The sequence below is a fragment of the Pan troglodytes genome, chromosome 2, assembly GCF_028858775.2.
Source record: "Pan troglodytes isolate AG18354 chromosome 2, NHGRI_mPanTro3-v2.0_pri, whole genome shotgun sequence".
NCBI classification, from domain to species: domain Eukaryota; kingdom Metazoa; phylum Chordata; class Mammalia; order Primates; family Hominidae; genus Pan; species Pan troglodytes.
In genome coordinates, this window is record NC_086015.1 from 52459540 (window position 1) to 52474869 (window position 15330).

At 50.7% G+C, this 15330-nt stretch overlaps 1 protein-coding gene and 1 long non-coding RNA gene across 10 annotated transcripts; one reads left to right on the plus strand and one right to left on the minus strand.

Annotated features, from left to right (window-relative positions):
* Positions 1-1666: 1666 nt before the first annotated feature.
* Positions 1667-9714, minus strand: CCDC51 (coiled-coil domain containing 51). 9 transcript variants are annotated; one of them, XM_001156597.6, is made up of 4 exons: positions 9590-9714; positions 4314-4633; positions 3204-3368; positions 1667-2663 (listed from the first exon to the last, which is right to left on the minus strand). In XM_001156597.6, the coding sequence occupies exons 2-4, from the start codon at positions 4623-4625 to the stop codon at positions 1905-1907; spliced, it is 1236 nt and encodes a 411-aa protein (XP_001156597.2). In that variant the 5' UTR covers positions 4626-4633; positions 9590-9714; the 3' UTR covers positions 1667-1904. The 9 variants fall into 9 exon arrangements, with proteins under 9 accessions (XP_001156597.2, XP_001156653.2, XP_003950145.1 ...); XM_001156653.8 differs by having other exon boundaries at positions 9482-9631; XM_003950096.4 differs by having other exon boundaries at positions 4314-4512; positions 9482-9628.
* TMA7 (translation machinery associated 7 homolog) lies at positions 9711-13526 on the plus strand. Its single transcript, XR_002943114.3, has 4 exons — positions 9711-9806; positions 9897-9952; positions 10035-10122; positions 13328-13526. It is a non-coding gene; the product is annotated as a translation machinery associated 7 homolog (long non-coding RNA).
* The last annotated feature ends 1804 nt before the right edge of the window (positions 13527-15330 follow it).

Below are 15330 nucleotides of genomic sequence, written 5' to 3' on the forward strand. Positions count from 1 at the left end.
GGCCCTTCCTATTAGGACTTTTGGAGGACTTTGGCTCAAAGCCATTGGCACAGCTTCCTGGGAGGCAAAAATGTCACAGGCATCATCTGAAAGCCTCCAAGGCCTCCACAGGCTAGGGGAGCCTCAATCAGGAGGTTCAGGTCATCCACACTGGCTACTGCCCTAGAGCTAGAGACACCCTCTTCCCACCTCCCACCAGCTATCAAGGGTCTCCTGTCAGGTCACCCCTTTTCCTCCACTCCCACTTCCAGCACCTGAGTCCAGGTGCTTAGCACCTTGTCTGCACCAACATAGCAAACCCTCCCTGGATCCTTCACCCTTAGCCTCTGACCTCAGACTGCCAACCTGGCACCCCGGGCCTGTGACCTCATTCTGCACAACTCCCCCACACCCATCACCACCCCAGCCAGGACAGTCTGCCCCAGTCCCTCACCCACTTTGGCTTTCCTGCCTATGTAGCTTGTAGCAGCCCCCTCCACATGCACAGAATCCCTCCCTCCCCAAATCCATTCATCCAAGCACACACTTCAGGACCTATCTCACCCCAGAGGAAACTGGGACTTCCAAACCCCACAACCCCCTTCATCTGTACACAGATACGCTACCTCCTGCCCTACAAGGAATGTGAACACTCTAAGCACAGGGGTCTTTCCATCCCATGCCATTCTGGAGAGCCATTACTCGCGAAGGATAGATTGACTGAGGGACCAGGTGCTGAGAACCTGGGGTTGGGGGCATTTGGGCCATGCTCACTGCCCAAGACTGAACACAGGCTCCAAGAAGAAAGTATGCCTTATGGGAAACACTCCTGACTCCACAGGCTCTGAGAGCTCTGCACAGGCACCAGTGAACGAGTCCCCACCTGCAGCCCCCCTGCATATAGCTACCCTGCGCTCCCAAAGGGGAGTGGGTTCTCTGGAATGTGCCTGACTTCCAATACTCCAACACCAGGACTGAATACCAGCCCAAAGCTCCTGTTTACTCAGGGCACACAAGGCCACCCATGGCCATTTAGTCGAGGTCAAGGGTCACTGTTCCCCTCTGAAAAGAGATCATACATATGCCCCACTGCACCTCCCACCTGTGGGAGACCCCCCCCCTCCCTATCACTGCCTCTCCATGCACACTCCCGGTGTCCTGAGCTCTGCCTATGCCTGTGGAAGATATCCCCGGGCTGTCTGTGGGTGTGCACCCAGCCCCTGTGGCACATCAGTGCTGCCCAAAGCACTCTCTGTACCAGGGATCCAGACTGGCCACCAATCCCTATACTTATGTCCCCAGCAACATTTATCAACCATTCTCCCAATCTCCCTTCCCTGCTCTCCTCTGATCACTCCTCCAGTACTAGAACCAGGAAGTTCTCCCCCATATGGTAGAGAAAGTGATCCAGGAGATGGGAAGCAACCATGGTCATGAAATGAGTAGGCAGCAGGCTAGGTTCCACTCACTGGAACTCCCAGGCCATCTGACACTGGACAGTCAGGTAACTGGAGGGCAGGCCAGGAAATCCAAAATGAAAATCTAGGCCTCAGGAGTGCATCCATAACAGTTCAGAAAAGAGGACAGAGAGGAGATGAGAGAGGAACTAAAGGGGGTGACTACCCCAACTCCAGGCCCAACCTTCAAGTCTTGGATCTTGATTCTTAATGAAAAAAACTCAGTCTGATTGTTTTAAATAATAAAACTCAGGATATTTTAATTGGACATTAGCACAAAGTTTTGATAATTGATGTAAATGAACCTGGTCTACAAAGCGAAGCGTGCCTGCTGGTGAGCCACACAGATACTGCTCCTTCAGATTGAGGTTGTACACGCCCCCAAAGGCTCGCTTCATTGCTACGATTCTCTACTTAAATCCACATTCACAGCTATTGCCTCAGACCCTCTGGAGGAGGGGCCAGGGGTTAGCTGGCTTTGAATAGCATGTAGAGCACAGGCAGTGTGGCCACAAATGTCACACAGGTGACCAGGGTGCTATAGATGGTGTTCCTGTTGACTTGGGCTTCTAGTCTCTGCTCCGTGTCTGACAGTGCCAAGATCATGCTCCCCTGCTCCAGCAAGGAGCTGGGCATAGCCCCGTCTGCTGGTTCCACCAGGCCTGGGTGTGCTGCAGACTTTACAAGCTGAACCACCCCAGCCATTTGGCTACAAGTCTTTTCTAGGCCATCAAGCTGCTCTCGTAAGCCTTCTAGACATGAATGGACTTGCCTGGAATGACTAAGCTGCTCTTTCAAGGCAGCTGAAAGGACATCTACATCTCTGTCTCTGGTCGGGGGAGTACCTGCCTGTGACCCAGAGTCCTGCCCTGGCCCAGCAGCATGTACCAGGCCCCTCAAGTCCACCATGAGATTGTGGAGGTCCCTCTGCTGGCGGGAGTAGCTAGACGCCTGTTCTCGAATGGCCTCTTGGAGACTCACAGGCCCCTTCTGTGCCTCCAGGAGTAAAGCCTTCAGCTCCTGTAGTCGCACACGGTTCACATAGGTGGAGCCAGCCACACCAATCAGGGCCCCCAGGACTGAGCCAATGAGGGACCAGTTCTTGGTCCTCTCAGCCCTTGTGCGCTCCTTCTCATGACTTTCCCGCACAGCTGCAGAGAAGAGGGAGAACTTCTCTCGCTCAGAGTCTTCTGCACGCAGATAGGCTGTGCGAAGCCTCTTCTCCTCCTGCAGAAGCAAAGCCATGTTATTGGATTACATGGGCACAAGGTGGCCCTGCAGCTATAGCCACCAGCAGATGGCTCACTACCTTGTGCCTGGCAGAGTACATGTTCCATAGACCCATGCTGAATGAATGAAGGTAGCACCAACCTGGCTGGGTCAGAAGGGCAAAGGAATTGGGAGTGATCAAAGTGAGTTGCATGATCGTCCCACCTGAGCAGTCCTGGGTTTGATCAGAGGTGCACTTATGTCTACACAAAGGGAAGTGTCCAGCACTCCCTAGGCCAGCCCCTCCATAGTTCTCCTTCCTCAGCATTCTGAGTCCCAGGCTACGCTGCCCTGAAGAGTTGGCCCCAGTACTCCAGAAGAAAGTATATGGATAGACTCTGGAAGCTTGGGGTTCTGTCCATCCATGGGAGCTTCTGGCTCACCTCTGTACCAGGCCTCTGACTACAGACCAGTCAGGGTTCCCACCCGGCCCCTCCATGATCTGCCAGGCTAGTGTCACTGTCCAGGTGCGAAAGGGCTGCCTCCTGAGGTGCCTACCTGCAGCATCCTGTGCTCGAGAGTAGCCAGTTCCAAGTACTGACTGTCCTCCCTGGAGACACGGTCCAAGCGGTCCCTCACCTCCTTCAGCTTGGCCTGGTGAACTTCCAAGTCCTCCCGAGCCTCTCGGACAAGCCCTCGAGCCACCATGAACACTTTCTCAGCCTGCAAAGAGAAAACCGGAGGCCATCTGCACCTTCTCTCCACACCCACACAGGCTCAGCTGCATTCCCAGCGAGGCATTCCCAGAAGAGGTCACTGGGGTGTGAGCTGCAAAGGGTGGAAACGGAATTCCTTAGACACTAATCCTGGCTCACCCAGTGGTGCTCAAAGTGCAGCCTTGGGCCACACCCATCAGAATCACGAGATTTAGCCATTCAAGCAGAAATAACATGCCCCTGAAAAAACTTGAAAACAGCTAACAATGCACACAATTTGTGTCCATCAAACCTGTGTTGGTAGGCTGTTTCCCATGTGTTGCCTTATTTATGCCTCATAACAATGCCATGAAAGGCACTGCTGTGGCCTCCAGTTTATAAACCCAGAAACACCAGCTCAGCCAAGCTCACAATCTCCAAGGAAAGAGATGGCACTGTTTGTCTCAAAGTCCCAGCTGAACCCCAGGTTGTTCCCACCACGCTACACTACTACATGCCTAAGCAGGAGTGGGAACAGAGATGACAGAATGCATTTCTGCCACCACAAAGGACTTGACAACCACCACCAGCTCTTTCCACCTCACACTGTGACATTTCCCAGTGCCCTCTATCTTCACAAAAGATGTTGTAATTACACACAGTAACAGTACTGCAGCAAGCCCCACGTAACTCTCACCATCAATCCCCAAATGGTCCACAAAGGAAGTATTTGCTGGCCTCACAGAGTGGATGTTAGTGGCCAGGGACTTACTGGTACACAGTAACTGTTTTCAGGGAAAGTAGGTGGCACAGTTACATGGAGACCTTCACCCCAGAAGCATCAAGCCCAGGTTTCCACGTGAGAAATGAGGCTAAACACAAGTCTGGATGTGGCTACCCAGTACCACGTGACTGGTTTGGCACATTTCCCAAGTCAGAGGGCGGGGCCAGCCACCCCAGCTCCCCTCCTCACCTCTGTCACCTTTCCCTGGGCCTCTCGAACCTCATTGAGTCCAACAAACTCTTCATATCTGTCCCACCAAGTCTTGGCTGTGGAGGTCGCTCGTTGCTGAATGCTGTGCCCCAGGGCTCTTCCCAGTGCTGGGAGGCGGTGGTGCAGCCCAAGGGCCACCTCCTCAGGTCTTTTCTCTCCGGGCTGGCTTGGGCCTGGGCTGCAGAGAGTCCTGGTCATGAAGAGGTCCCTTCCAAGGAGGCCCCTCCGAACCAGTACGTGGGGCACACCCACGATGTGCTGCATGGCAAACCCAGGGCTGCGCCCCATCATCCTGAGATCTGTGAGGGGGACGCCAGACAGGTCAGCTCACAGCTGAGAAAGGCTGGACATAAGTCAGTTTTGAGGCCTAGGGACAGTTCTGAACAGACTAATCCCCACTCAAATCATCTAAACTGAGCACCACCCTGTTGGGCCCAGAGACTGTGGCCCCTGTGGCAAGAGGATGGTCAGGCTCTCCTCTGGGTGCTCTTGGACAATGGAACACAGTTGGGGATGAGCCTCTAGGATGCCATACCTTCCAGTGCCCGCCACCATGCCACACAAAGCGGACCCTTCCCTGCTACCCACTTCCCTACATCCTCCAGGTCTCTCTGCTGTGACTTGAATGAGAATCCTAGTGCCCAGGTTTCTGATGTCAAAGACAGTGTTTAAACCAGACTTGTACACATGCTGACAAAGCCCCACAAATACGCATAAATACTCCCTGCAATGTTGTGGAACTCAGGGGAATTCAGGAAGACTAAGATCCAGGATCATTTCTGTAAAACAGCCTCAAAACCAACTCCCCAGACTCTCCAAGGACTGCCTCAGCACAAGGGAAGCAGAGTTTCAATTCTGTGCAAGGACCTAAGGACACAGGCCATTTGTGACCCAAGACAGAAAACTCTCAGCTCTCCTCTAAGACAATTCCAGGGGCAAAAAAACAAAACAAAACTGTTTTTGCCACAGAGGACTTTTCTTAGGTTCACGCCATACAACTCCGCCCCCAGACTTTCCAGGCTACCAACTCTCAGTCTCACACTTCACGACTTCCATAAGCTTTCTCTTTCCTCTCCAACCTGCCATTGCTCAACGGGTTAGGTTTCTCTCATCTTTCCCTTTTCCATCTTGCTTTGATGTTTGGGCCTGCTTCTCATTACCTGAACAGCAGGGAGTCTCCTGTTATCCAGAATCAGGCCTCACCTGAGCCCAAGAGTGCCAGTGACTCTGAGGACCCCAAAGAGGTGGCCAGGTGACCCATTTTCCCAGAAAAAGCTGAGCCAACAGCACCCTCCTCTGGCCAAACCACACCTCAAAGTCCCTAAGCACTGATCCTGGCTGTGAGGGCGACACCTGGTGGCCAACAGACCACGCCACAGAGAGAAAAGCAGAGGGAGCTGCAGACAGGAAGGAACTGAAGGAGCTCCAGATACAGAATAGAAAGGGGCTTCCTGATGGAAGGTGATATGAGACAGAGGCTCCCCACAGCACCCTAGCCTCCTCTCCATCATGCTGTGCTAAGAACTGTCTTTGGAGAAGCTCAGCGGCTTTGAAAACACAGCTGGTTGGGTAGAAACATGTCTTCTGGGCAAAGTGGGCCTGAGCTGAGAGACGCAGAAGGGAACTTCACTGTGACAGTGATCCCAAGCTGGTGCCACACCCAAACCCCTGGGCCCCCTTCATAAGGCTGGGTTCCATGCCCATGAGGGTGCATACCATCCAGGCCCCAGCAGCCCAGTCAGACTCCCAGGCCTCAAGGCCAGCACCCATGACACACAGGCTGAGACCCCATAACACCCCTGCAGGTGTATCCTTCATCAGACAAAGCATGCAGTGTCCGCCATGGCTGGCACCACTTTCAACACCCTCTCTTCCCAACATCACTGCCCCTCTTGGCTTCCTCCAACCTTCTCAGCCTCCTTTCCCAGCACCTCCTCTACTAGCTGCCCATTTTTAGACCCCAGGAAAGTCACCCATTCCTGGCAGAGATGACAGCTACTGTCTCCTATGCAATCTCGGCTTTCTCCCCTGCTGTCCCCCACCCCCATGTTCTGCACATGGCAGCCCAAGGCCCTGTAACACAAAAATCAGATTACATCCCTCTGATCAAAATCCCCCAACAGCTCCCGTTTCACCTGGCGGTGGCCAAGAAACCCTGAGACCTCTCAGCCCTCATCCTCTTCCTTCTACTGCCATACTCTGCTCCAGCCACCGTGCTGGTCTGTGCCCTGCCACCTCGTCCAGCTGGATGACTCTTCCTCCACGAGTCTACTCGGCTCACCCCGACATCTTCATCTTTGCCCAAATATCACCTCTCAGTAAGGCTTCCTTGACCACTCCCTCCCCAGCTACCTTCTCTGCTTTATTTTTCTCCTGATGGATATATTTCCTTATGTGTTGCCTATTCTCTCACTAGAACATAAGCTGGGTGACAACAGAGACTTCATAAGGGAATGTGGCAATAATTCCCATGTGGCAACTGGAGTTGTTTCTCCACTCCAGTCCCTCCCCTCAGCCTCTCCACCATCCCACCAGCCCCCAACCCTGGGCCCCGTTTCTCAGCCCCCAGGATGTCACCACTTAGATGTTTCACAGGCCCCCCAACCAGCAAGGAGAAGAATGTTCCTGGCAAAGAGAAAAGGTGGAAAGTGCTTGAGGTCGCCCAAAACATGAAAGGCAGTCAGTGCAACTGGAAAGCAAAAGCAGAGAAGAGTGGATGGAGAGGCTGGATAGGTGAAGCAAGGCCCTGAGGGTCAAGTTCGGAATCCTGCCCCTTCAGATCCATTCTCCCACTCTATGTAGATGGCTGTCTCCTACCAACTGCCCCTTCCTCAAGCCTCTATCATCTGTTCCTCATCTTCACTTCCAGCTGATGGTCTGCTTGCTTCATTTTCCATCAAGAAAATAATAAAAAGTTGGAAGAGAACTTCCACAAACTCCCACCATACCTTCCCAACCACCAGTAACTGCCCCATTTCCAACTCCTCTCTTGATCCTCAGGATAAAAAACCCATGCTTCTAGGGAAAACCAACCTGTGCCCCAGGTCCCAAATCCTCTCTCCTCCTGAGACATTGCTCAGTAATTGATCTGACACCCCCACCAGCAACTGCCCCATTTCCCTGGTTTCCTTTATAACCAAACTCCTTGACAGACTGCCTGAATTCACTGTTTCTGTTCCTCTTCTCTGATTCCGTCCAGCTCCCTCTGATCTGGCCTTCACCCACTCCTCCTTCACATGCCATTTTTCACTCGGTTTCTAGTCCCCACTCATCTGCCTAACCTCTGGAAACTGTAGCACCCCGGCACTCCGCACTCAGACTCCTCTCTTATCCAGTCCTGTGGTTTTAAAAATCATCTATGAAAATGGTCAAAAAAGTTTATTTTGGTGATGGCCATACAACTTTGTGAATATAATAAAACCACTGAATTGTACACATTGCATGAATTACATGGTATGCAAGTTATATATCAATAAAGTTGTTTAAAAAAAAAAAAAAAAAGAACTATACTCTTGACTCCTCCAGCGCAGACCTCTCTCCCCAGGGTTCTAGGCTCATTTATCAAACTTCCCAACCTATATCTCTGCCTGAAAATCTAATGGGGATCTCATCTTCCCCTCCCAAACCTTTTTTTCCCATAGCCTTCTCCATCATGGATGACAGCAATACCAAGTTCAAATATTCAGATCAACAACCTCGCATCACCCGATTCCTCATTTCTCTCCCACCTCACATCCATCTATCAGCAAATGCCCCTGGCTTTCCAAATCCAGGATCCCTCCTCCTCTCACCTCTGCCACTGCTACCAAATGGTCCCAGTGACCCACATCACATCTCTAGCCTGGATTATCCCAAGAGCCTCCTGACAGATGTCACCCTGCTTCTATTCCAGCCCCTACAATTTATTGTCAGTCGAGCAGTCAGTGTTCCTTTCCAAACACAGGTGGAACCATTGTCTCTCTGCTCAACCTCTACAATGGTTCCCCACTTCTCTCAAGGTAAAAGCCTGTCTTTTCCGTGGCCTACAGGGAACCTACCCACTGGCTCTCATTCCTCTCTGACCTCATCTCCCACTAGTCTCCCTTTCCTCACTCCACTCCAAGCACACAGACCTTCTTGAAGTTGCTGGAACGCACCAAGTTGTCCCCAGCTCAGGGCCTTCACGACAGCTGCTATCTGTGCTGCTCGCTCCCTCACCTTCTTCAAGTCCTGCTCAAATAGTAGCCCCTTGGGAGGTCTTCCCCATGCACCCTATCAGATATGGCCATCCCACTCCCACCCTAGCACTCCTGACCCACTTTCTCTGCTTTATTTTTTCCATGCATATATCACATGACCTGCAACATGTATCCCATTTATTTGCTTTGGTTATAGTCTGTCTCACTCACTAGAATTTCAGCTTGGTACCTACATATAGTACGTACCCAACAAAAAATGTACTCATCTGCCTAATCTCTGGACACTGTAGCATCCCAGCGCTCAGCACTGTTATTTAAAAAAATAACAACTTTGGCTGGGTGCGGTGGCTCACGCCTGTAATCCCAACACTTTGGGAGGCTGAGGCGGGGGGATCACGAGGTCAGGAGTTCGAGACCAGCCTGGCCAACATGGCGAAACCCCGTCTCTACTAAAAATACAAAAATTTTCCGGACATGGTGGCGTGCACCTGTAATCCCAGCTACTGGGGAGGCTGAGGCATGAGAATCACTTGAACCCAGGAAGCAGAGGTTGCAGTGAGCCAAGATCGTGCCATTGCACTCCAGCCTGAGAGACAAGGGCAAGACTCCATCTCGGGGGGAAAAGAAAAAAAAGCTTTACTGATATATAACTTGCATACCATATAATTCACCCAATGTGTACAATTCAGTAGTTTTAGTATATTAACAGAGTTGTATGGCCATCACCAAAATAAATTTTTTTGACCATTTTCATAGATGAACAAACAGAATTCGCAAACTGCTGCACCCCTGACTATATTACAAAACTCCTTACAGGGTTTTCCAAAGCTATAGGACCACGTGATATAACTCCCGTCCACTTCTGCCATCTCCCCGCCTAATCTCCCTCCACCCAAGCTGTGCTTTCCTTGGTTCCAGGAAAGCGACGAGCTTGAAGCTCTTTGCACATCCACATGCCCTGCTGTCTACCTGCAGTGCTCTTCCCGCGCACGGCCACAGGCCTGGGAGGCCGTCCGGTTAAGTACCCCTCCTGCGGTTCCGATTCTACCCTGGCAGGACAACCCTAGCTCCTCGTACCTGGCGCGGCCCGACCAATCGTCTGCCACTCAGTTGACCTCTGACCTGTTAGTACCCGCCCCTGGAGTGCCGCATCCGGTAGCGAGAGTTCAACTTCCTGACTAGGAGCCAATCAGCGGGGCCGCCTCGCTGTCTACGACAGAGGGTGGGGCAGACGCTCCGTTTCCGGTGGCAGGGTCTGGGGAAGCGGCGGCAGGCGCCATGTCTGGCCGCGAAGGTAAGTGTTCCGGAACCGTGAGGACTGCGGGGACGGCGGGGTGGGGACCGGGCGGCAGGGGCAGGCCGAACGTGCTCGTGTCGCCCACAGGTGGCAAGAAGAAGCCACTGAAACAGCCCAAGAAGCAGGCCAAGGAGATGGACGAGGTGAGGGCGGGCGCGGAGGCACTGGCGGGTGCGGGGGCGCTGGGAGACAGGCCTGAGTTGAACACGCTCTGCCTCTCCCCAGGAAGATAAGGCTTTCAAGCAGAAACAAAAAGAGGAGCAGAAGAAACTCGAGGAGCTAAAAGCGAAGGCCGCGGGGAAGGGGCCCTTGGGTAAGTGGGGGCCGAATGGAGCTCAAGCTGGCCAAACGCTATGAGCACCTATTGGGATGAGGGCGCGGGCATGTCTTTTTCCTGCCTCCTGAACTGCGAGGTCTCGTTTTCCGACGTCCGCTGCAGCGAATGGTCTCTAGCCAGTCTAGGATTTGCAGCGGCAGTAAGGGCCGGGAGCTGGAAACGAGGTCTCCTGCCTCCCAGGCAGTCTGGGCTTCCATTCCTTAGGAAGAGCTGCAGAAACGGAAACAGTGAAATGTATTTACCTCAGACGCAGATTCACAGTTAAGTTTCTCAAAGTCTGACGTCGTCCGCAATCTTTTGCCCCAAATTCGTATTTCACTGCCTTCTAGTGTTTGAACCTTACTTGACTTAGAAGTTTTTTTTGTTTTGTTTTGTTTTGTTTTGTTTGAGACAGAGTCTCACTCTGTCTCCCAGGCTGGAGTGCAGTGGCGTGATCCCGGCTCACTGCAACCTCCGCCTTCTGGGTTCAAGCGATTCTCCTGCCTCAGCCTCCCAAGTAGCTGGGATTACAGGCGCCTGGCACCACGCCTGGCTAATTTTTTTTTTTTTTTGAGACGGAGTGCGGCTAATTTTTGTATTTTTAGTAGAGATGGGGTTTCACCATCTTAGCCAGGCTGGTCTTGAACTCCTGACCTCGTGATCCACCCGCCTCAGCCTCCGAAAGTGCTGGGATTGCAGGCGTGAGCCACCGCACCTGGCCAGTTTTTTTTTTTGTATTTATAGTAGAGACGGAGTTTCACCATGTTGGCCAAGCTGGTCTCGAACTCCTGACTTCAAGTGATTCACCCGCCTCTGCCTCCCAGAGTGCTCGGATTACAAGCGTGAGCCACAGCACCTGGCCAACTTTTTTTTTTCGTACTGCTTATATTATCTCTAATATATGCTTTTTTGCTTTCTTTTTGCTTCTGGGTATGCCTAGACTAAAAGATAAAGTCCAGGCTCTTCAGTGTGCTGTTGCTCCATATGCTTTTCTAACTGAATCCTCCACCTTTTTTACATCTTTTATGTAGGAGGAATTCATTACATTTCAAAATATTTTTCAGGCCCAGCAGTTCTAGTACTTTATGTGCATCATAAGCATTATTTTACATTGATCCAACTAGTGGTTATTTCCTCCACAGTTGTTTATGCCCCCATTTGAGCACTGTGAGCCATGCTAGGCATGATGGAGACAAGGATGGTGGGAGTGTCATCCAGGGCTTCCCAAGACCTCTCTCCCAGTGGGTTTGATCCATTATTGTTTACCTACCCAGCACTGAGATTTCTAGCTCTTGAGATTCCTTTTCAGAATGGTGTAAGGGGCCAGGCACAGAATGGGCTGACCATAATCCAAGTGCTTTGGGAGGCCTAAGCAGGAGGATTATTTAAGGCTAGGAGTTCACAGCATCAAAGGGAGACCCTGTCTACAGAAAAAATTTAAAATTAGCTGGGCGTGGTGGCGGTGGCGGTGGCGGTGGCGGCGGCCCGTTTCCTGTAATCCCAGCTATTTAAAAGGCTGAGGCAGCCTCGCTTAAGCCCAGGAGTTCAAGGTAAGAGGATTATTTGAGCACGGGAGTTCAGGCTGTAGTGATCTGGGATTGTGCCACTGTATTCCAGCCTGGGAAATAGAATGAGACCCTATCTCAAAAAAAAGGTATCTTGCACCCTCTTTTAATCTGTGATTGTGTATAGGGAAAAGAACAGTCTTTAGTGTAACTCTATGCTAGTTGTTTCTCATTGAGCATCATCTGATTTTTATTTTAAGGTTTGTCAGGCCCCTTTGGATCTTCTTTCCTGTATTAGGCATATGTAACCCTACACTTTTTTTTTTTTTTTTAAATAGTCTCACTCTGTCGCCCAGGCTGGAGTGCAGTGGCACGATCTCAGCTCACTGCAGCCTCTGCCTCCCAGGTTCAAGTGATTCTCCTGCCTCAGCCTCCTGAGTAGCTGGGATTACAGGCGCACACCACCATGCCCGGCTAATTTTTGTATTTTTAGTAGAGACGAGGTTTCACCATGTTGGCCAGGATGGTCTCGATCTCCTGACCTCGTGATCCACCTGCCTCCACCTCCCAAAGTGCTGGGATTACAGGCGTGAGCCACTGCGCCTGGCCCAATCCTATGCTGTTTCTTAAATCGCCTACTGCGTTCCACATATATGGTCATTTGTAAATTGACAGAGTATACCAGGTGCCGGGATCATAATATGGAAGGTAGTGTAACATGGCAGTTAAGAATGTGGACTTTGAAGTCAGACGACTCAGGTTGGGATCCTGGCTTGTCACATACTTGAACAACACCTAACAATAAGACTTCTTTTTTGGCTGGGCATGGTGGCTCAAGACTGTAATCCCAGCACTTTGGGAGGCTGAGGTGGGTGGACCACTTGAGGTCTGGAGTTCGAGACCTGCCTGGCCAACATGGTGAAACCCCATCTCTACTAAAAATACAAAAATTAGCTGGGTATGGTGGCATGCGCCTTTAGTCCCAGCTACTCGGAAGGCTCATGCATGAAGAATCGCTTGAACCTGGGAGGCGGAGGCTGCAGTGAGCCAAAATTGCACCACCGCAGTCCAGCCTAGGTGACAAAGCAAGACTCCATCTCCCAAAAAAAAAAAAAAGGCTGGGGTCGGTGGCTCACACCTGTAATCCCATCATTTTGGGAATCTGAGTCAGGCAGATCACCTGAGGTCAGGAGTTCGAGACCAGCCTGACCAATATGGTGAAGCCCCGTCTCCACTAAAAATACAAAAATTAGCCAGGGCTTGTGGTCCCAGCTGCTCGGAAGGCTGAGACAGGAGAATTGCTTCAACCTGGGAGGCGGAGGTTGCAGTGAGCCGAGATCGTGCCACTGCACTGCAGCCTGGGCGACAGAGCAAGACTCCATCTCAAAAAAAAAAAAAAAGGACTTCTTTTTCTGTAAAATGGGTTGATATGGCATGAGGATTAAATAAGCCAATCTGTGAAGTATACAGAAGTGTAGATCTAGACCAGTGCACAGCCAGCCACTGCTTGTACTCCGTCTCATCCTCATTTTACCTTTACCTAGAACAGACAGTATCAGTGAAGCTGCTATCCATGCTTGTGTTAAAGTGAATGCCCAATACAAAAGCCAGGCTTTACTAAGGTCCACAGCAGGCCCGTGGGGCTTCTACCGTAAGAACTATATTTTTCCCTAATTGTGACTATTTTTCTTTTGCAGCCACAGGTGGAATTAAGAAATCTGGCAAAAAGTAAGCTGTTCCTTGTGCCTGAGGAGATGGTGACCCTTTATTTCATCTGTATTTAAACCTCTCTATTCCCTGCCATAACATCTTTTGCCACGTATAGCTGGAATTAAGTGTTGTCTTGGAGCTGTTGTACATTTAAGAATAAACTTTTGTAAAAAAAAAAAAAAAAAATCTTACAGTGGCTCATCATCTCTTTAGTTGTTTTCACTAAGTCATTCCTACCATAACTGTGAATTTAAAGTAAAACCAGCTCAGAATCTTGCCAGAGTCTGTTCTTTGGTCCTTGTTCTACCCTAAACTTTGTATCACCTGAAATTAAACCAACTCATTTGAAAGGATGGCGTTCTTGTGTGGTTGTATACCTGACAGAATACCTTACATGAGTTTAGTGGAAGAATTTGCACTTTTTTTTGGTGGGGGAGGGGGTGGAGTCTCACTCTCACCCAGGCTGGAGTGCAGTGGCATGATCTCTGCTCAATGCAACCTCCACCTCCCGGGTTCAAACTATTCTCCTGCTTTGGCCTCCCAAGTAGCTGTGGTTACAGGCACCCGCCACCATGCCTAGCTAATTTTTTGTATTTTTAGTAGAGAGGGGTTTCACCATGTTGGCCAGGCTGGTCTCAAGTGATCTGCCTCAACTCCTGACCTCAAGTGATCTGCCTGCTTCAGCCTCCCAAAGTGCTGGGATTACAGGCATGAGCCACTGTGCCTGACCAGAATTTGCTTTTAAAAGAAAACCCATCTTTATGTTGTCACATCCAAATTGCCGTATATTTTGATGAGACTTGTTCATCTGTTCATGTAAGGCGTCTGCTATATGCAGGCACTGGGGTATGTAACAGGGAACAGTTCCTGTGGAAGAGGCAGGGCAGGGCAAATTACATGATCCTTCAAGTTGCTAGCAGTGAAGTCCCCATGCGCACCAAACAGGTCCAGGGCAGCAGCTGCGGGAAGCCCCAGCCCACTTGCTGGTGGATGGAGGGGGTGCCAGTGCCAGGCAAGGGGTTGGGGGTGAGGCAAAATGGGGGCTCACTCTACCTCCTGCTGCCCAGGACTGGAGTCCCAGGCATACCTACCGCTTGCCCCTCACTAAATGCAAAGACAGAGACCATCCATAATGTGTGCTAAATGTTTTTAAACGCTTAGCTTGGTGTGATGGTGCACTTCTGTAGTCCCAGCCATTTGGGAGGCTGAGGTGGGAGGATCACTTGAGCCCAGGAGTTCGAGGCTGCAGTGAGCCAAGATCACACCACTGCACTCCAGCCTGGGAGACAGAACAAGACCCTGTATTTAAAAAAAAAAAATTAATTCAGAAGCACAAGTATTTGGATTTCCCTCCCAGGCCCTTAATACAATTATGTTAATAATGCTCAGCTTTCTCTCAGAATATTTTCAAAGAGAGCTCTGGAACCATTATGAGACTGCTAAATCAAAACTAGGTTTTAGAATATTGAAAACTTTCATGATTAATGTACTAGATATTAACGCGGGAGAGGGGGCAGGGGGAAGCCTGTGTTGGTCCTCTCCAGAAAGTTGCACAGCCAGTAGCACCCTTCAGTAGGCTTCAGGCATTCCCTATGGGGCCTTGCTAGCTGGCACCCAGCCGTATGCTGCTAAAACAAACCTGAGCACCAGTGATTCACACTTCCTGAAAGCAAGGTGCTTGGTGGAACCTATCCCTCTTTAACAAATGAACAGTCCTGTCTCTTTCCAGGACCAGAGTCCTGCAGCAATTAAGCATGCAACACTTGGGAAGCTATCTGACGGAGACTACCAGTTGCTCCAAAAAATTTTAAACTCCTTAGACATTACAGGCCCTGATAGCACTCTCTTTTTCATTTACTCTTTTCATTTAATGCTTTCACAAATATTCCCAGGACACTCACAGGTGAAGTTTGGCACTGAGCAGGTAAGGCTGAAAGAGTCTTGCTCCTGTTACTCTCCATTGCCAAATTCTCTATTGCGGCTAACTTCT

Excerpts from the sequence above, each read along its gene's own strand:
- CCDC51 (XM_001156597.6), bottom strand. The coding sequence starts at position 4,625 with ATGATGGGGCGCAGCCCTGGGTTTGCCATGCAGCACATCGTGGGTGTG. Across the intron at positions 3,369-4,313 it reads CCCAGGGAAAGGTGACAGAG|GCTGAGAAAGTGTTCATGGT; the intron begins GTGAGGAGGGGA and ends TTCTCTTTGCAG. Across the intron at positions 2,664-3,203 it reads TCGAGCACAGGATGCTGCAG|GAGGAGAAGAGGCTTCGCAC; the intron begins GTAGGCACCTCA and ends TTGCTTCTGCAG.